Source organism: Elgaria multicarinata, chromosome 19 (genome assembly GCF_023053635.1).
Source record: "Elgaria multicarinata webbii isolate HBS135686 ecotype San Diego chromosome 19, rElgMul1.1.pri, whole genome shotgun sequence".
Taxonomy (NCBI): Eukaryota; Metazoa; Chordata; class Lepidosauria; order Squamata; family Anguidae; genus Elgaria; species Elgaria multicarinata.
In genome coordinates, this window is record NC_086189.1 from 5,655,864 (window position 1) to 5,675,499 (window position 19,636).

At 48.3% G+C, this 19,636-nt stretch overlaps 2 protein-coding genes across 3 annotated transcripts in view; one reads left to right on the top strand and one right to left on the bottom strand.

Moving 5' to 3' along the window:
- ODF2 (outer dense fiber of sperm tails 2) overlaps positions 1–18,139 on the top strand; it is a 31,363-nt gene extending 13,224 nt beyond the window's left edge. For both annotated transcript variants that reach the window (XM_063144879.1, XM_063144880.1), the window contains exons 8-20: positions 727–801; positions 1,703–1,774; positions 1,942–2,058; positions 3,045–3,230; positions 4,926–5,035; positions 6,242–6,377; positions 7,763–7,873; positions 9,089–9,193; positions 9,596–9,754; positions 11,234–11,334; positions 12,304–12,466; positions 15,243–15,368; positions 16,503–18,139. In XM_063144879.1, the coding sequence (XP_063000949.1) occupies positions 727–801; positions 1,703–1,774; positions 1,942–2,058; positions 3,045–3,230; positions 4,926–5,035; positions 6,242–6,377; positions 7,763–7,873; positions 9,089–9,193; positions 9,596–9,754; positions 11,234–11,334; positions 12,304–12,466; positions 15,243–15,368; positions 16,503–16,676 (1,635 nt within the window). In that variant the 3' untranslated portion in view covers positions 16,677–18,139. The remainder of the gene's footprint in view (positions 1–726; positions 802–1,702; positions 1,775–1,941; positions 2,059–3,044; positions 3,231–4,925; positions 5,036–6,241; positions 6,378–7,762; positions 7,874–9,088; positions 9,194–9,595; positions 9,755–11,233; positions 11,335–12,303; positions 12,467–15,242; positions 15,369–16,502) is intronic.
- Positions 1–19,636, bottom strand: part of BBLN (bublin coiled coil protein) — a 179,905-nt gene that overhangs the window by 32,938 nt on the left and 127,331 nt on the right. The window lies entirely within an intron of this gene.

Below are 19,636 nucleotides of genomic sequence, written 5' to 3' on the forward strand. Positions count from 1 at the left end.
TAGGCCTGGACTAGAACCCGGGGTCATCCCATGAAGCTGATGGGTGGGAGATCCAGGCCAAATAAAAGGAAGTACTTTTTCACACAGTGCATAGTTATATTTTGGAACTCACTACCACAAGATGTAGTGATGGCCACCAATCTGGGTGGCTTTAAAAGGGGGCTGTATAAATTCCTGGAGGCAAAGGCTATCCATGGCTACTAGCCCTGATGGTTGTGTGCTGTCTTTAGTACTCGAGGCAGTAAGCCTGTGTGCACCAGTTGCTGGGGAACATGGGTGGGAGGGTGCTGTTGCACCATGTCCTGCTTTGTTGGTCCCTGGCCGATGGCTGGTTGGCCACGGTGTGAACAGAGTGCTGGACTAGATGGGCACTTTTTTTGTTATTGGGGTTTTAGTGCTTTAACATCCTGTTTTAAGTTTGCCTTGGTTTGTACACTAGCAAGCTAGGAACCTTTTAATGGAAAGACCACCTAGTGACGTCTTTCATAATAACGATATGGATTTTGTAGTTCCTCCTTTTGCACAGTAATGCACGAATTAGCGTATTTCACGATTTCGGATCTGGGTGTGGAGCGGGGCGCTGGGCTGGGCACCGAGCCCTGGATTTCTCTTTGGGTCCAGCAGCTGAGGAACTCCTTTTAGTGAGTGACAAGCCGAGGACGTGCAGAGAAAGGGATGGGAGTTTTAAAAAATCTTCCATGAATCCTGCTGGTTTCTCTCCTTCAGAAAGACTCTCAAAAATTGGCCGAGCAGCAAGCGGCACTGATGAAAAGACTGACTGATTCGGATGCAGAGAAAGCGGTAAATACCAACGCAAATTCATTCTGTGTGCTTGTGTGTGTTTTCCTGCCTGTATATTGACAAGATATAAAGAGTTTGCCCTAATGTTAGCCACTGCCAGGGAACAGGGAATCAGGCATTAATTTTCTGATAAGGGCTCTCAGTGGGAAATCATGGGTTAATTAAACCATGGGTTGCCATGGCGCATGCTGAGCGCCACACCCACTCTTCTTGACTATTTAACCCCTGATTGGGCCTATCGGAGGTTATTTCCTGACACTATGGGTTAATTATGCATTAACCCACAGTTAACCTAATTTAACTGTAGGTTAAACGTGGGTTATTTAACATGTCAAGTAAAACCCCATGGGTCGAATCTTCAAAATGGCTGCGGAATGCACCATGGCAAATCATGGATGAATTAATCAACCCACGATTTGCTGACGTTACATTGTGGACCCTTGAGTCTGCAGGCCTTGCATAGGCTGTCCGGGAACGGGGGTGCATTTGCGTGGCTTTATGGGCGCGTACACTTTATTCAGTGCATTTCCAGAGTGAATCTGTCAGGACTATTTCTCTGCCCAGAAAATGTTGCATCCTAACTCTTTGAAAGAAGGGCTTTAGCTAAGGGAAGTGATACCTGTAACTAAATGTTCTGTGTCGTGGGCTCCTGGTTGCTGTTACAGTCAATAAGCCATGGTCTCCCACAGAGTCCTGAATGGGTTTGATTTAGGTTGCGTGGCCTCGTCTGGCGATGTTCTGCTTGCAGTGAGGTCCTTGCACCAATGTAATAGTGTAGGGTTGAGCAGTAGGGACACAAGCCTTGACCACGCCTCTCTTCTTTCTCTCCCTCCCCAATGTTGGTCTGACTTTTGTCTCTCGTGTCTGCCATTTTGTGTGTGTGGCTCTCTTTTTTTTGCAGCAATTAATAAAGAAGCTACAAGAGAAAGAAAAAGAAGTGGATGATTTAATGGTTCAGATGCAAACGGAAAAGGTACGCTCTTAATAGGACCCGGTATGGTGGGGGTCGAGGTTCTAAGCGGCGGCTTCCTGGCCTCAGAGTGAAGTAAGGGTGGGTGGGTGTGTCTGTGTGACTGTGTGGTTGGAGAAGCAGAGCTCCATCTTGTGAGTCTGTGTTTTGGTTTTATTTCCCAATTTTAGGACCAAGCAAAGACTGCATCTGAACTCTCCAAATCGATGGAAGCGGTCAGGGGGCATCTGCAGGCTCAGCTGCGCAATAAGGAAGCCGAGAACCATCGTCTGGGCATCCAGATCCGGGTACAAACGTCTTGCGATCTTCACGGGCCGAGGCCTGGCGCTACGCAGGCAGCAAGATGAGGTGGTCCAATGGATTGTACCACTTCAAACTGCAAGTTACCGGCGGGGGGGGGGGAGTGGAATAACATTTTGTTTAATGCTCCCTTGAACTTTGATTGCGAAACTTGCACGTTATGACGGAGGAGGAAATATTAAACTTTTATAACGCTCGTTTAGAATAATGTAAAAGCTTTTACAACGTGAGCTTTTAAAATTCGCCACGTGAGCTTTTAACATTCGGGGAGCGTTAAAAAGAAAGATGATCCCTGACTGCTGTCAGAAGTGGCGCAGTCCATTCTGCCACCTCAAAGCCTTCCTCCAACGTGGTGCTCTCCAGATGCTTTGGACCACAACTCCCATCATGCCTAACTGCTAACCATGCTGGCTGGGGCTGGTGGGAAGCCAGATTCTAGCCAGACAGCAGGAAAAACCTCCTGGCTGTTAGAGCGGTACGACAACGGAACCAATGATGCAGCTGGGCAGCTGTCAGGGATGCTTTGGGGTGGATTCCTGCGTTGAGTGGGGGGATGGACTCAATGGCCTTAGAGGCCCCTTCCAACTCTACAGTTCTATGAGTGAGTTGTAGCCCAAAACATCTGGAAGGCACCAGGTTGGGGAAGGCTGGTTGAAAGGTGCCAGGTTTGACATGTTTTTTTCCCATTGCCCTTGTCTAAGAACAGCGGTACCTCAGTGGTAGAGTTTACATGCTTTGCGCGCGGAAGGCCCCACATTCAGTCCCTTGCCTCCAAGTGCCATGTGATGCTGGAAGCTGCTGCCGGTCAGTGCAGTGACAGTATAGACCTAGAAGCACTAATAGATCACTTGGCGTAAGGCAGCTTTCTCGTGCTTCTTCCGTGCTCTCTTGTTAGCTGTGGCCCTTTGGCCGCCCGAAGCCCCAGCGAGTCCCTTGGGTGCGCCTTCATTTCCGTCTCTCGCCTCCCTTCCAGAATCTGGAGCGCGTTGCGGCTCAGCATAAGGCCGAAGTGGAGAACATCATGGAGCAGCTGAAGGAGCTGAAATCGAAGGGGGATCGCGACAAGGAGGCCCTCAAGAACGCGATCAAGGCGCAGAAAGAGCGAGCGGAGCGGAGCGAAGAATATGCCGAGCAGCTGAACATCCAGCTAGCGGAAAAGGTGAGAGGGCTGTGCCGGTTTATTTATTTATTGCATTTATATACCGCCCCATAGCCGAAGCTCTCTGGGTGGTTTACAGGAGGTAAAAACAGTAAACGTTAAAAAAATATGCAAAATTTAAAACCATCAAAAACATAAAAACAACAGTATCCATTTAAAAACTACAGTTCTGGGGTCTATTAAAAACAAACTTAGTGTTGTTAAATGCCTGGGAAAAGAGAAAAGCCTTGACCTGGCGCTGAAAAGATAACAATGTTGGCGCCAGGCGAGCCTCGTCGGGGAGATCATTCCATAATTGGGGGGCCACCACTGAAAAGGCCCTCTCCATCCTCCGAGTGTCCCTCGGAGTAGGCATTCGGAGGAGGACCTTAGATGTAGAGCGCAGTGTACAGGTAGGTTCATGTTGGGAGAGGCGTTCCATCAGGTATTATGGTCCCAAGCCATGTAGGGCTTTATAGGTTGTTTATTGTCCCCTGGGTTGGCCGTTTCCTTGTCGTTCTGCCCCAGTTGCGCAGCGAGATCCCCAAGGCGCCTGTTTTTGTATTCAGAGACACTTGTAATAACAGCTGCATCAATGTCATTTTAACATTTATTGGCTAATTCTGAGATGTGATTCAAAGTAGGCAAAAAAAAAAGCCCCCCCCAAATTGGTTTGGTGGACTTTCTCTTGGAGTGATGCAAACTTTTGAGCTGTACAGGACTTCCTCGAACACTGAACATCAGTGTCCTCTCATTCTGCCCGAAGAAGAACACTGTTGTTCTCAAAGGCTTGCCAACTTTCCAAGAGAAGCTGGTTTATTAAGTAATTAACTAACCTGAGTATTAAAGAATACTCAGCAGTCAAACCATATTTAACAGGCATGATGCTAACGTTAAACTCAGTGCCATCTGGTCTGAATTCTTAGACCTCTTTGAATCGTGATGCCCCCCCTCCCCTCCCATTTTGGATATCTCTTGTTCCTTTCCTTCCCCTCACCTACCCTCTTCTCCGTTCTCCCTCTGTTGTTGTCCTTCTCTGACTAATGTTTGCTGGCTCATGGTCATGAGATATCCAGGGAGAGTCTGTAAAAGGGAAAGGGGGATCTTCATGGGAGGGAGAGTGAACCTGCTGGCCTCTTCCCCGTGGTTAAGAGATTGGGCAACATTGCATTTATGTTAAGCCTGTATTGGTACACTTGCCCTGGCATTTATTTTGACCAGAGGTGGCTATAAGGCCTATAAGCCCAGGGGTGCCGTGAAAGTCCTATTACTTTTGTATGACATATCGTTAAGGGGTGTGTGTGTGTGTTTCAACTTGGTTTCTGTGCTCTGTTTACAATTGTACTTTCAACCCTAGGGTGACCATGTGAAACGGAGGACAGGGCTCCTGTATCTTTAACAGTTGCACAGAAAAGGGAATTTCAGCAGGGTGTCATTTGTAGGCATGCAGCACCTGGTGAAATTACCTCTTCATCCTAACAGTTAAAGCTGCAGGAGCTATACTAGAGTGACCAGATTCAAAAGAGGGCAGGGTACCTGCAGCTTTAACTGCAGTGATGAAGAGGGAATTTCACCCGGTGCTGCATGCATACAAAGGACACCTGCTGAAATTCCCTTTTCTATGCAACTGTTAAAGATACAGGAGCCCTGTCCTCCTTTTCACACGGTCACCCTACTCAACCCGCTCTCTCTCCCACCTCTTGCCTTGCTCGGCAGGACACCTACGTCGCCGAAGCGTTGTCTACCTTGGAATCTTGGAGGAGCCGCTACAACCAAGTGGTGAAAGACAAAAGCGATCTGGAGGTTGAGATTGTGATTCTGAACAGGTGAGGTCTGCGCTGCGTCTTTGAGAAGAGCCGGAGAGCCGGCACCTGGAGTAACCAGCATGAGTTTGGGAGGGAAGCGGCATAGTGGTCAGATCTGAGACATAACACCAGCACCCGGCACCCCCCACGTGCCTGGGACTCTGAATCCCATCAGCCCCAGCCTCCATGAAGAATGGCCTGGGGTGATGTGAGTTGTAGTCCAAAATATCTGGAGCTTAAGGGCTGCATTGTTGCTTTGTAGTGAGTCTAGAAGCTGGTGATGTTCAAGCAATGGGGCACCCATCACTGCCGTAATATTGTATTACATATGTTTGTGACATTTATTACTGTGTTGCCACCGGGGGGGGGGGGGAAGTACTCTGAGAAAACAAAGCAACAGTTAGCTTTGTTGATCTGATTCACAAAACAGGCACTGAATCCTGTTCTTTTCCCAAAGATGTAAACTAAACAAAAAATAAGCAAAATCCGTTGGGTATACAAATAAACCGGCAACAAAAAAAAATCTTTTTAAAAGGATCATTTAAGTTTGAGGCCGAAAACGTGTGATATCAGATCAGGCACTTTTGGCATGGAGCAAATTAAACATACAGTTTTGCTGTTAAAATGCAAACTTTGAACTTGTTTGAAATTTCAAAACTGTCTGCACGTCTACATTGTTCAAGCTTCAGTTTCAAAAGAAAAATGAGCAAAACCGGTCTAGTAGATCTCTAACAGTAAGCATTACATGAACGTATTCTTATAGAGATATCCCTCCCTCCTTCCAATGAGCTTAAGGCAGGGTCACAGTTCTGCATCCCACCTCCTCATTTGATGCTCGCGTCCCACCCGGTGAGGCTGGTCAGGCTGAGAGATAGTGACTTGCTCAAAGTCGCCCTGGGAGCTTCAAGGCTGAGTGGGGATTTGAATCCAGATCTCCTGGGTCCTAGTCCCAGCATACTCTAACCAAGGCTTCCTGAACCTGGCGCCCTCCAGATGTTTTGGACTACAAGTGTCAGGATTCCTGACCATTGGCCAGGCTGTTGGGGCAGATGGGAATTGAAGGCCGAAACATCTGGTTGGGGGAGGGTGCTCAAACCAGTACACCACATCGTTTGAACGCAGTATGGTTCCAGAAGGCTTGACACGCTTCACAGGTGTGTGAAATCCTGCCTTGTACCGGGGCTGCTTCTTTCTGCCTTGTGGGTAACTTTGAATTTCCCCCTGCAGCCGCATTTCAGACCTGCTAGAGCAACAAACCACCTTGGAGGACAAGATGCGGGAAGACCGAGACGCCTTGGTGGACAAACTGCACCGGCACGTCACGGAGAGCACCGCCTTCAAAATCGAGAACGAGAGGCTGAAGGTCAGTAGACCCGGGTTCTGCCAGATCCCAGCCATCAGTCAGATTCTTTGGGTTACCAAGATGAAACGAGCCACTTGTGCAAAAAGTGAACACTTTATTGATAGAAGGCGGGTGCAGAATATATACACGCAAGGCAAGTTCACGCCTCCTCCCCGGTAATTAAGCTCTCCTAGCTGGGTGTCTATCAGGGCCCCCACGATAGACAGAAGCCGTCCCTTGAGCCACAGACGTTCTCCAGGCTGCCCGGGCGCATTGTCCCCTGGAGCGAGAGCGAAGCCTGTGGATCGGATCTTCTAGGCTCCTCTGCTAGATGCTTGCCTCTCTCAGGAGCTGACAGGCTACATCCCCACTCTCAGAAGAAGTAAGTGGGGGCTCCCTCTCGCCGGTACCCCAAGAATCTCAACTTGGGAAACGAATTCCCTTTCTAGTGCCTGGTCAGAAATGAAAACTTCCCACCTTCTCCAGGCTGAGATAAGACCAGGGTGAGAAAAAGGTGCGATAACTATGAGAGGCCCATCCAGGGAATGATGCCCACTCGTGTCAGCTAAAGCCTGCTAAAATCTATTCGCTGTGTTAGGCTACACAGGTTGCCTAGCTGCATTTTGGAACTCTGTGAAGTCCGTATTTCTGCTCACTAACAAACTCACGACAACAATTCCTAGCGAAGACCTTGAAGGAAGCCTTATGGCTTGTGAGTTGGTCTGGTCTTTGTCCGCCAGGAGCATCTCCTGCAACAGGGTTGGGCGGATTTTGGGCTGGTGAGATCTGCTTGGTGGTTGTTTTTTTTATTAGAATCCCACTAAACAGGGACAGATACTAATTGGTGGGGTGGGAGCAGTGGGGTCAGTTCCCTCCTGCACCCCATGGGCCATGGCTTGGTATATAAATACAAACCTACATATGATCCATGGATCGGGGAATCTTAACACAAAACTCTCAAAGTGGTCATTAGAGCTGGCCAAAGACCTGGTCAAAAGCTGCCTGTGAACGCTCCCATTTTACAGGCCAGGAACACTGAGGTTGAGAGATAAGCAATTAACACAGGGCCAGCTGTGGCAGATTTTTTTTAAAAGCAACTTTCAGTTTCACTTGCTGTTGTTAAATTATTGGGAGTTGGAAAACCTTGCCAGCTGTTTGCACATCACCCAGAAGGCCCCGCTCTTCATTCTGCCTGCTCTCCTGTCCTACGCCAGCCCCGGTGAAATGAATGGGAGCTGCACACAAGTGTCCTTGGATGAACTTGCCTTCATTTCAGTAAAACGGGGGGCAGGAGATGTTCTGGGCGGGTTTATGCTCAGGATGAGCGTGTGCGTTGTGTTGTTGGCTGAGCGTACAAGCAGGCCCCCTATTCCGAATGAGTACGTTGTCTTTTCTGGCTCCTGCAGAACAGCATGACCCCGGTGGAAGAAAGGCTGAATCAAGCACAGCAGGAAGTCGCCAAGCTCAAGGCGTCCCTGAAGAGCTACGAAGGGCTGATAGAAACCTACAAGAATCAAGTATGTTGCTCAAAGCCCCTCTGTTTTCTTCTTCTTCTGTTTGCCCTGTTATGCATCGTTCTTGAACTGACACTTTGGAGCTGGGGTTTGGGGGCTCCACGTCAGCAAGCTTCTTGGGTAGTTTTCCGTTCTGGATACTTGTGGGAGTCATGCGTACGATTAGCATAATCAGCTCTTTGGGGCGGCATTATTAAACGAAGCCGAAGTTGGACCTTGGTTGAGATGGAATTCCCTCCTGGCTCTGTCCTTCTTGGCAGCATGAGGGTGGCGTGGGTGGGCTGGGACATCTCTCAAATCAGGGTTGTGCTCACTCATAGGCAAACCAACAGCATTCACACTTCTCTATAGAAGGCTTAGAATCATAGAATGGTAGAGTTGGAAGGGGCCTCTAAGGCCATCAAGTCCAACCCCCTGCTCAATGCAGGAATCCACATCAAAGCATCCTTGACAGATGGCTGTCCAGCTGCCTCTTGAAGGCCTCTAGGGTGGGAGAGCCCACCACCTCCCTAGGTCATTGGTTCCATTGTCGTGCAGGAAGTTTTTCCGCATTCCAGCCGGAATCTGGCTTCCCGTAACTTGAGCCCATTATTCCATGTCCTGCCCTCTGGGAGGATGGAGAAGAGATCCTGGTCTTCCTCTGTGTGACAACCTTTTAAGAGAGCTATCATGTCTCCCCTCAATCTTCTCTTCTCCAGGCTAAACATGCCCAGTTCTTTCAGTCTCTCTTCATAGGGCCTTGTTTCCAGACCCCTGATCTTCCTCGCTGCCCTCCTCTGGACCCCCTCCAACTTGTCTGCATCCTTCATGAAGTGTGGTGCCCAGAGCTGGACGCTTCTGTACTACTTCTGTACTACTTCGTCACAGGAGTACATTCTCCTGTACGGAGAGGGTCAGATGTTCAAGTGATGTCGTAGGGAGGGGGTTTCTGCTCTGCTGTTTAGTGAGATTGTCTCCAAAGTGCCGACAGAGGCACCGTGGGTCAGGGCTAGAACTCCCTTACTTCTCTGGTAACCCTGGTGGGGGTGGGGGGAAAGCAGTCCAGGAATCAGGGCATGAAGGACCCTCTGTCCTTCAATACTGAAGATTGGCTTAAATAGAGTATCCGTGTGAACACGACTCTAGACTTCCTCTTCCGATGTTGTGCACTGCAACTGCAGCTCCTCTCCATCCAGCTCTGTTTTCTAAAAAAATAAATATATATGTATTTGTGCCCAGGTATTGAAAACCCGAATGGAAGCTGATGAGGTGACACTGAAGCTGGAACTTTGTGACAAAGAGAACAAAGCACTAAAAGAAGAAATGAACAAAGAGATTGAAAATGTAAGTGTTTGGTCCAAACTGTGCTAGAAGCACATGATCTGTGCCTTTAGTGTGTTGCAGCCTTCCAGGGCTTCTCCATTTCTCCTTTTTTTAAAAAAAAGCACAAGCAAACCCGGAACGTATTTCAGTTGATGATGCTCCTTGCATGAACATCAACAAACCTGCATCTTAAATGCAAAGATGCATTTAATGCCTCGCCGCTGCTCTAGGTGTGAGCATTTCAATAAATCAGGCATCCATTTTGCTCTCTCCCTGCCTATCTCACCTTGCTTTTATCCATTCCTGCATCCGATGGAGTAGGTTTTACCTATGAAAGCTCATGTCGAACGCTTCGATTAAGCCCTTTGTATAAAAGGCGCTACATCATTCTTTTCTTTTAACGCCCGCCTTTGCCGCCCACAGGCTCGTAAGCAGTTCCAGAACCAGGTAGCAGAGTTAGAAAAGCTTCCCGAGATCCTAAAGATCACCGAATCGAAACTGGCTGAGTGTCAGGATCAGCTCAAGAGTTACGAAAAGAAGAACATGGACCTGTCAGCCATGATCACGGACCTCCGTCAGCGGGTAAGGGACTGGCAGAAGGCACCCACGCGGACTTCCAGCCGGGGACCCAAATGAGCCTTTAGCGTCCAGAAAATTGCAATCTTTGTCTCTTGTCTCGTCTCTTTTTGAAATGATTAAAGCACTGCACTGCAGAATAAATGGATGCGTCTTTGTTTGCTGTTCCTACGATCTCCCATTTAAGCTTCGCTCAGACCCCCGCTGCCTTTTCTGGCACGCAGACTACATGCTTTTCCAGGGCTTTAGCCATTTGCTAGGATTCATCAGTTCCCTTCATTCTTGTAGCTGTGCCTCCGTTTGCTTAGGTATGTACGTAACGTCTGGTTGCTGCTAATTTGCAGTACAAGCATAGAACCTGGAATCCCAAGGCCCTCTGGTGTCCAGCCACACAAATCCAAGTCTCTAGGCCTCATGACTCAGGAAGAGTCTGTGTATCAAGAATATTTGCACACGCTGGCTTGTTTTGCATGATTAATTCTGCTCACAGTGGGGTGGGGCGAGGAGCCAGGCTGGCATTGGTTGCACCGCCTGGGAGGATTTAGAAACTTGTATCCATTTCTGTGCCTGTGCGGTTGAGTCCTGCAACGCACACAACTTTGTGCATGTGTCATGTGCAAGTCCCAATCCCCACAAAACTTGGTATTGAACTTCCTAGCCATGTGGTCTGCTCACAGTTGAGGCTTGGTCCTCTAAGCCTCATCTCTGTGCTTTTTTTGGGTGGGTGGGGGGCATAATTTTGCATCTGCTGTCTTCGCTTAAAAGCTGGTCTGAATTCTTCTAAAATCCTAGATGTCGGCAGCAGACTCCATGATGCAAAATGAATCATGCAACATAAACGCCGGGCGGGTTGGAGTAGACTCTGAAGTCGTTTTCTGTTTGTCTTTTTAATTTTGGGCGATAGGATTGTTCCCTCATTGTTCTGTGCTCGGCTTACTCTGTGTGCTTCGCTTTGCTTGCAGGTGACCGGCAGCTTTATGTGTGTGGCGTTGAGAAGAAACGTTTGCGCTGGATCAGAAATAGTCTCTGAAAAGGCCAAAAAGTGGGAGCATGTACAGTGCTTAATGTGGGAGATGGAAGGTGCCAGGGCCCCCGGACCAGACAGACCCTCCTGCCCCCCAGAATTCAAAGTGTGCGTGCCTCATATGCGCACTTGTGGGCAGTGGCGATGCTGGGGTTGGTTACTCAGAGAGGAGGCCAAGACACCTTGATCAAAAGCTGCTCTTTATTTTGACTCGATGGGTCCCAGTTTCTGGCACCGAGCACCTACGGGCCCTGGTTCCACTTAAGCCCTGGACATGGGAGCTTTTTTCTTGCTGCTTTCTGCTCTTTTCTCTCCCTCTCTGGGAATCACGGAAGGGGTGGCGGCGGTGTCCTCGCCTTGAAAAAGCACAGCGCCCACGTCTTCTGGCTCTTCTTTGGTGCCTCTCTAAAACACTCCCATGATGGCGATGATAATGATGATGGTCAATCCTTTCATTTTAGGTTGAGCTCCAGGGAGACAAGATGGAGATGACGAGGGAGAAGTATCAGTCAGCCCAGGAAGAGAACAAGCAGTTGATCCTCAAGCTGGAAGAAGTGGAGAGGTGAGGGAGGGATCGTCCTGGGTGGGCGCAATCGAGCTCTGTTAAGAGAGGGCCGCGGACCGAGCAAAGCCGGGAGCTTGCCTTGTACGGAGGGTCTCCGGCTTGCAAAAGTCGATCAGCGGTTTTTGCGGGAACCTAGGACTGGGAGCTTTGCAGGCTTCTCCTGAGCATTGGGGCAGCGTTGGGAAGGCAAAATATTCCAGTATTGGGGAGGGGCCTGTAGCTCAGTGTGATAGAGCCCCTGATTTGCACATGGAAGGTCCCAGGTTCGATCCCTGGCGTCTCCAGGTAGGGCTGGGAAAACCACTGCCTGAAACCCTGGAGAGCCGCTGCTGCCAGTCAGTGTCAACGGTATTGGGCCAGATGGACCAAGGATCTGGCTCGGTATAAGGCAGCTTCCTATGTTCCTAATTAGCACCAAATGTCGGAGGTTCAGGTATGCAGTGGGGTGTGGGGAGCAAAGGCAGGGGTCAAGAAGCTGCAGCTACTGGCCCAACAATGCGCTTGCCATCACTTGCCTCCAAAGCAGGGGGGGGGGAATGTTCTGGCCAGGGCTGCCGGCTTGCTTCTTGGAATGCCACCCCCCCGGGGGGTCTGGATGACATCAGTGGGGTGGCGCCCTCGCTTCTCAGTCCCCTCCCTTCTTTTGAAGCTCCTCCCTCGGGATTAGAAATAGGAACGTCGGAAGCTGCCTTACGTTGCGTCGGTCCATCTAAGCCCAGTATGGTCGACACTGCCCTGCAGCAGCGGTTTCCGGCAGGCGTTTTCCCAGCCCTTCCTGGAAAACCTGGGACCTTCTGCATTCAAAGCAGGGGCTCTACCGGTGAGCCATGGCTCTTCCCTCTAACAATGTAACACCTCCTTGAATAATCCTGGGCGCTTCTTTAGTCTACCAAAGCATTTCCCCCGATTAATCTAGCTGACGCAACGTGGGCGCGCATAAGCGAAACTTTTCCCGTTGCCGTTTAGGAAGCTGGAAGCCACTAGCGGACAGAACATCGAATTCCTCCAGGTCATAGCCAAGCGGGAGGAGTCGATCCATCAGGCCCAGCTGCGCCTGGAGGAGAAGACCCGGGAGTGCAGCTCCTTAGCACGCCAGCTGGAGATGGCCATTGAGGATACCAAGAGGCAGGTTGGTACCTTTCTCCTGGCGAGGGTCCCCGAAAGAGTCAGGGAGAACTCCCAAGTGTCCTTGCCGGTGCAGTGGAATGCAGGTCCCTTTTCTGCAAGGAAGACAATTTAAGAAATTCTGCGAGAAGAAGTTTTAGTAGGGAAGGTCCTGGATATTTAGAACTTTCTTCCTGTTTTTTCCCCAAGCAGTTCAGTGCAGCTTGCATGGAGATATATGGAGATCCCTCCCACTTCATCCTCACAACACGATAATCCTGGGGAGGTTGGCGAGGCCTCACAGAGAGAGAGAGAGAGAGAGAGAGCGCACACAACTGGCCCAAAGTCACTCAGGAAGTGTTGTGCCTTGACAGGGATCCAAACTCAGATCTCAGCTGAACACTGAGACTCTATTTATTTAGTGCATTTCTATACCGCCCAATAGCCGAAGCTCCCTGGGCAGTTCACAAAAATTAAAGCCATTCAAAGCCTAAAACAAACAGTATAAAAACTGTTGAGTTATGGCTTTAGAAGCTGTTTAGTTATTGCACAGACTGGGTTTCTGGCACTTAACCTTTTGTGTTAAGTCTCTGTCTGGGCCCTACAGAGACTAGCAGAGATTACAGCGGTTCTCAGCCAAGTCAGCAAAGACGTGAATTAAGACAGAGATTTATGTAGGTTAAAACAAACCTTTTTACTGGCAAATAAATATATAATTTAGTTATGGCAGTACAGATACAAATACTTACAAACAGTCAGTCAATACAGCTCACATGAGGGACATGGAAGTTATACAGCACTTGAAAATACATTTACTTTTATAGATAACCTGTACAATGATGCAACTCCTTGCAACCCTTAATTGAAGACAATCAGTTAGACAATTATTCAATTATGACACTCAATGTCCAGGTGTAGAGTTGACCTTTAAGTTTCTGCTGAGTCTTCTGTTCCTCCAGATCCTCAGCAATTAACAAATCAATGGAAAACATAACCATGATCCATTCCAGGATCCAACAAAAACATGATATAAAATACGATATAAAAGCTCAACCAGAGAAAAACAGCAGCAATGCAAAATTGCAAATTTAAAACACCACGTTAAAATTTATTTATAGACTGTCAAAATGCTGGGAGAATAAAAAGGTCTTCACCTGGCGTCTAAAAGCATATAATGTAGGTGCCAAGTGAACCACCTTAGGGAGCTCATTCCACAGCCGGGGTGCCACAGCAGAGAAGGCCCTCCTCCTGGTAGCCCCCTGCCTCACTTCCTTTGGCAGAGGCTCATGGAGAAGGACTCCTGAGGATGACCTTAGGGTCTTGACAGGTACATATGGGAGGAGGCATTCCTTTAGATAGCCTGGCCCCAAGCTGTTTAGGGCTTTGAATGTTAATACCAGAGCTTTGAATCGGGCCTGGACCTGGACTGGCAGCCAGTGAAATTGGAAAAGGACTGGCGTGATGTGGTCTCGTTGGCCAGTCTTTGTTAATAAACTACACAACTCTCTCTCTCTCTGGTTCCTTGATTTCTCTATTTGTGGACAGGTGGGAAGCTGTAAATGAAAAAAATCTAAACCCAAAGGTTAACAAGAAGAAGCAATGTGAGGGTGGAGGGGAGGGGAAAGCGTTCATGAATAAGACTGTGTTGTGCTACCTGCCCCATCTTCGTATTTTAGAGGAAAATAAATGCTTGTTTCTCTGCGCGCGCATCTCCAAATTCTTTACCTCAATTCCTGGCAAGCTCTTTAAGGGGTGGGCATGCATTTTGGTGAATGGATATGCCCCCAGATCCTGGGAAGTGATTGGGGAACTGAAAATCATCCCAATCTGGAGGGTTTAGGGTAGAAATTTCCCTCCACTATTGTTTTTTTTTAAATTTTCTAGCATTGTTTTCCCAATGCTGTTCTGTCTTTGAACAAGAGGCAAAATGCAGATAACTCTTTCTAAATTTGTAGGGGGTGAGGAAGAGAAGTGGTACCGTTTTGATAAGGCGCAATCCTACTACGCATATTCAGACAAAATTCTACAACTCCCAGCAGTCCCCAACCAGCATGGCTCACTTAGGAATGCTGGGAGTTCTAGGACTTTTTCCCTGTCTTTTTTACATGCACTGGATTGTAGGGCTGTACTCCGCTCCTCCTCGGACCGGAGAAGCAGAAGTGGATTGGGGTGCTTCGCCTCCCCTTAAGGCGGAGGCGAAGAGGATCGGGGGAGCAGCGGAGCGGATCGAGGTGAAGGCGGATCCTTCGCCTCGATCCAGAGCTCCGCAAAAAAGGTAAGGGGGGGGTTACTTGGCTCTGCCACCGCTGCCCATACGGTGACAGTGGCAGAGCCAGGTAAGGGGGAGGGGGCTCTTACCTGCATCCGTCTGCGGCTGCTTCAACTGAGCCTGAGGACTCAAACAGGAAGACCAGGCCGCAACTGTTGAAGCAGCCGCGGGGCCGCGGATGGACGCAGGTAAGGGGGAGGAAGGAGGGGGGTGGTTACCTGGCCCTGCTGCCACCGCCTGTGCGGCGACGGCGGCAGAGCCAGGTAAGGGGGAGGGGGCTGTTACCTGCGTCCATCGCGGCCCGTCGCTGGCTTCACTAGAGCCCGCGGCTCAACCCGGAAGTGTAGGCCGCAAGTGGGGCCTACAGTTCCTGGTTGAGCCGCAGGCTCTAGTGAAGCTGGTGGTGGGCCGGGACGGAAGCAGGTAAGGGGGGAGGAGGGAGGGGGGCCTTACCTGGCGCTGCCCCCCCCCGCCTCTGCGGAGCTCCGATTCGGAGCCAGAGCTCCCCTAGTTGTCTTCTTTCTGCCTGCAGCTGGAACAAGCAAGGGACCGAGCTGCCGCGAGGGAAAGAGCATCGCAGTCCAAGATCCTGGATTTGGAGACCCAGCTGAGCAGGGTCAAGTCTGAACTGAACCAAACGCGGCGGAGCAAAGATGACGTGAGTGGGCCTTCCTGCAACAACACCCTCATCCATGTCGGTGATCCGGCCTCGTTTGTGGGCAGCTTCACCAGTTTGCCTGCCCTGTGAAAGGAAGAGGTTCAGGGGCTATGATTCTAAGGGATGTTTCGGTGCGGAGGCTGGCAGTATAGATGCATCCTTCGCAAAACACGGAATCCTAGGTCCGTGGGAATAGCTTTGGGCTCTGCCTTCTTGCGTTCAGCACCCAATTCTTTCCTTCCTGCCTCTAGTCCTGGGAGTGGAGATGGCCCTGACTGGTGGCAGGTGATAACTTCTTTGTAGATTTCAGTTTGATGACATGTAGTGGAATTTCAGGCACAAGCGAAGGTATAGTAGAACAACTGAAAGATGAATTCCAGAGGGCCGAGTTGCAGAGTTGAATTAAACTCTCTTCCCATGTCCACTTGCTAGTGCTGCAACTTCTATAACACTCTTAGGAGTCTAGAGATGTGAAGGTCCAAGGTAAAAAGGAAGGGAGCTGAATTATGGGGAGCTCAGAAGTCACATTACAGTATTTTAGAATAGGAGCTCTGGATTTCTGCATGGTGAGCTGCTATATGTTTGAGGAGTGGTCCCTTGTACAGAGAGAGTGTATAATAATAATAATAATAATAAGTCATTGACAGAAAAGAAAAACACACATACCTCATCGACATAGCAATACCGAATGACAAAAATATTGAAAAGGAAGAGGAAAAGAGAGAAAAATATACACCACTGGCCATGGAAGTCAAAGAACAGGAAAAGGTCACAATTATTCCATTAGTCACATCAGTCACTGGCATCACATAAAAAAACTACACAGAAAACCTTCAGAAACTGGGCCTACCAAAATACATCCACACCAACATCCAGAAAGCAGCCATACTTAAAACATGCTCAATTGTCAGAAAATTCCTGAATCTGTAAAAGACAGCATGACTTGGCAATGCCCGTCATGCCTGTCTAGAAAAACTGCTATGAGCAAGAAAGAGATAATAATAATAATAATAATAATAATAATAATAATAATAATAATTAATAATTCTCTCTCTGGATTGTGTATGTTTGTAATGCTGAGCTGGGATAGAGTTGGAGCTGACTCACCTGTGATTTCTTCTCAAACTTTTGCAGGCAGAGCGTCGGTATCAAAGCCGCCTCCAGGACCTGAAAGACCGCCTCGAACAGTCAGAGAGCACCAACCGCAGCATGCAAAACTACGTCCAGTTCCTCAAATCCTCTTACGCCAACGTCTTTGGAGACAGTGCCTTGTCAACCTCCCCCATCCGCCCTCGGTCTCCTCTGTGATCGAACCTTCCCGCTTAACGCCTGAGCCTCTCTTGCTAGAGGCCTGGCTGGGTGAACCTATTTCAAAGCCATAACAGATTCAGGAATCTGTGTAGCTCAGGTCTGCATCCTGTTCTTAGAGGGAACGATGCGTCTTCCACTTGGAGCAGGAAGCACGATGCATCGAGACTGGGAAGCATGGAGCACACTAACCCCTCCTCAATCTTCGAGTGCCTTACACAGGTTACAGGTTTTTCCCCCCAAGTAACCTGCCAACTTGTATCTCTGTATTTTTATTAATGTTTCGTGAATGCTTCCCGTTACAATTCCTCAAATTTCAAAGATCATGTGTATGAGATGCAGAGCGAAGGGGATTTTCAGTCAGCCACCGGAAGAGTGGTGAACACATGAAAGGCTGTGTCTGCTAGCAACACACCTTAGGGCCAAAACGCATGGACCGGGTTTGCACGATCGCGGCCAGAGAAATATGCCATGATGGATTATTTGCCCCACCGTGTGTGCCGGTCGGCTTTTGAATATTCAAGCCAGGGTTGCAGCTTGTCCTTTCGTGTGAAACCGATGAAGGTGGGTTGTTGGCATGGTAAATAAACAAGCCACGACCCTAAAAAAGCAGGCGACAGCAGTCGCAGCTTGAATATTCAAAATGCCCGCATGCACAACACGAGAGGCCCTGCAGGTAAAAGAAACCACAGTGCGCTGTTGCGACGTCTGAACAGGCCCATGAAGTGTGAACACCATTCCATTTCCTTCTCCTTCCTTGTTCTAGCTGTTTCAGGAGGCGGTGTCGGTTCAAATGTGTAATGATAACAGTTGTAAGGGACAAATCGCTGCAGTGTTCCCTGCCCGTTGAGGAAGGGTATTTCGCACTGCTTGTTCCTTAGGAAGAGGCTCCTGCAACCTACATTTATAGATCCACATTCTCTTCACCGTTCACCCTTTCCTTATGTGTCCCTTTGGGTTGAGCAGTGACATTTTGTTTGTCAAATAGCCATCTAACCATTTTGTTTTTCATTGGGTGTGCGTGTGTCTGTGTGATCTCTACATTTCACTATATTCTCTCCGTTCCTGCTTCAGAGTGGCACGTGCTGATATCCCCACCCCCCACTTTTAAATTGGGTGGGTGGGGGCTTTGTTCTAAGGCCACTGCTGGGTTGTTTGAACACTCTCTCCTGACCTCTGATGTTCTTCTGTAAAGCCACACAAAAATAACACTTTTGTCTTCCCATGTATTTATGCTTTATCACCTTCTGTTCCTGAATAGGTGGCAATGCGTTTGGTGATGGAGAAAATTGGCCAACTGGGTTGCTGTTTTCAATTTTTTAAATATTTATGTATAAGGCCATCACATCTGAATTGATTTTTTTAAAAATACTTGAGTTAACGTGTGACTTTTTACAAAATTGAAAAGGTGCTATGGTAAAGCTTCCTCCCCCGCTCAAATATAGCAGGTTTTATTAATGTGACTTATTTGTGTGTTTATTCCGTTCTGCAATTAAATAAGAACAATCCACAGTACAAAACATTGTAAAAGATGACATAGGGGGAAAGTACTGCAAGGACCTGGCGGAGTTGTGTGATGGTTTGAGATGAACTGAAGAAATCAGTTAATTGGGGGCGTCCCATATCCTCTACCCTCCCTTTTGTACAAACAATCAGCTGTTAGTGGTTAAAACACTATAATGGAAGTTACCACTTCCCCCCTCCTCTCATGCCTGTGGGTTTGGATTTCGAGCAAATGGGATCCCTTACGAAACATCACCAGGTTGCACCGAAGGTAAATTATTTAAATTGGCCTATGATTTACCACTGGGTAGGGCAAGAAAATAGCCTCGTTTGGGGCAGAGTGGTAAGCGGCAGTTACTGCAGCTGAAACACTCCCCATGGCCTGAGTTTGATCCCAGCGGAAGCTGGTTTCAGGCAGCCGGCTCAGGTCGACTCAGCCTTCCATCGTCCCGAGGTCTGTAAAATAAGTACCCAGCTAGCTGGGGGAAAGGTAACCACGACTGGGGAAGGCAATGGCAAACCACCCCACTACAAAGTCTGCCAAGAAAATGTCAGTGAAAGCAGGTGTCCCTCTAGGAGTCAGCAATGACTCAAGTGCTTTGCACGGGAGGTTCCTTTCCTTTCCAGGGCAAGAAAAGAAAGCTTATTATTATTATTATTATTATTATTATTATTATTATTATTATTATTATTAATTTATATAGCACCATCAATGTACATGGTGCTGTACAGAGTAAAACAGTAAATAGCAAGGCCCTGCCGCATAGGCTTACAATCTAATAAAGTTGTAGTAAACAATAAGGAGGGAAAGAGAATGCAAACAGGCACAGGGTAGGGTAAAACTAACAGTATAAAGTCCGCACAACATCAAGCTTTAAAAGCTTTAGGAAAAAGAAAAGTTTTTAGTTAGCAATTTCTTTATCTGCAGAGGTGGAAAACAACTGTTTGCCTTCTCTGTGTTATCAAATTTTCAACCAAATGTCAGAATTGGACAGTAGCTAGAGTTTTGCAGTATCATTCAGGACTCTAAAATTAAGGGCCGTTGTAGCCATAGTACCATACAACATCCTGGCTGCAATCGTACGCACGTCTACTCTGATGTCAGTCCTACTGAGCAGTGGAATAAGTGTATAGAATCGCAGCCTCATTTTGCCTAGTTTCTTAAGATTCTTTAGGCATCATCAAAATATAATGCCATGGTGCTTTACAAAGAGCAGGTATGATGGGTCCCTATGCCAAGGGGCCTGCAACCTAGGGCCTTTATTCATTCATTGCCTGGGTTACTTTGGCTTTGGGTTATATTTCAGCAAACATTTGCTACTGTGTCCACACTTTTGCTAAATTGTTCAGAGTGAAACTAGACGTGCTGGAACACCCCCGTCTCCAGTTTTTCAGTTGGGGCCAACAGATGACCTTTAAGGCGATATTAGATCATTATCTTCCGTGAATTGATCAGT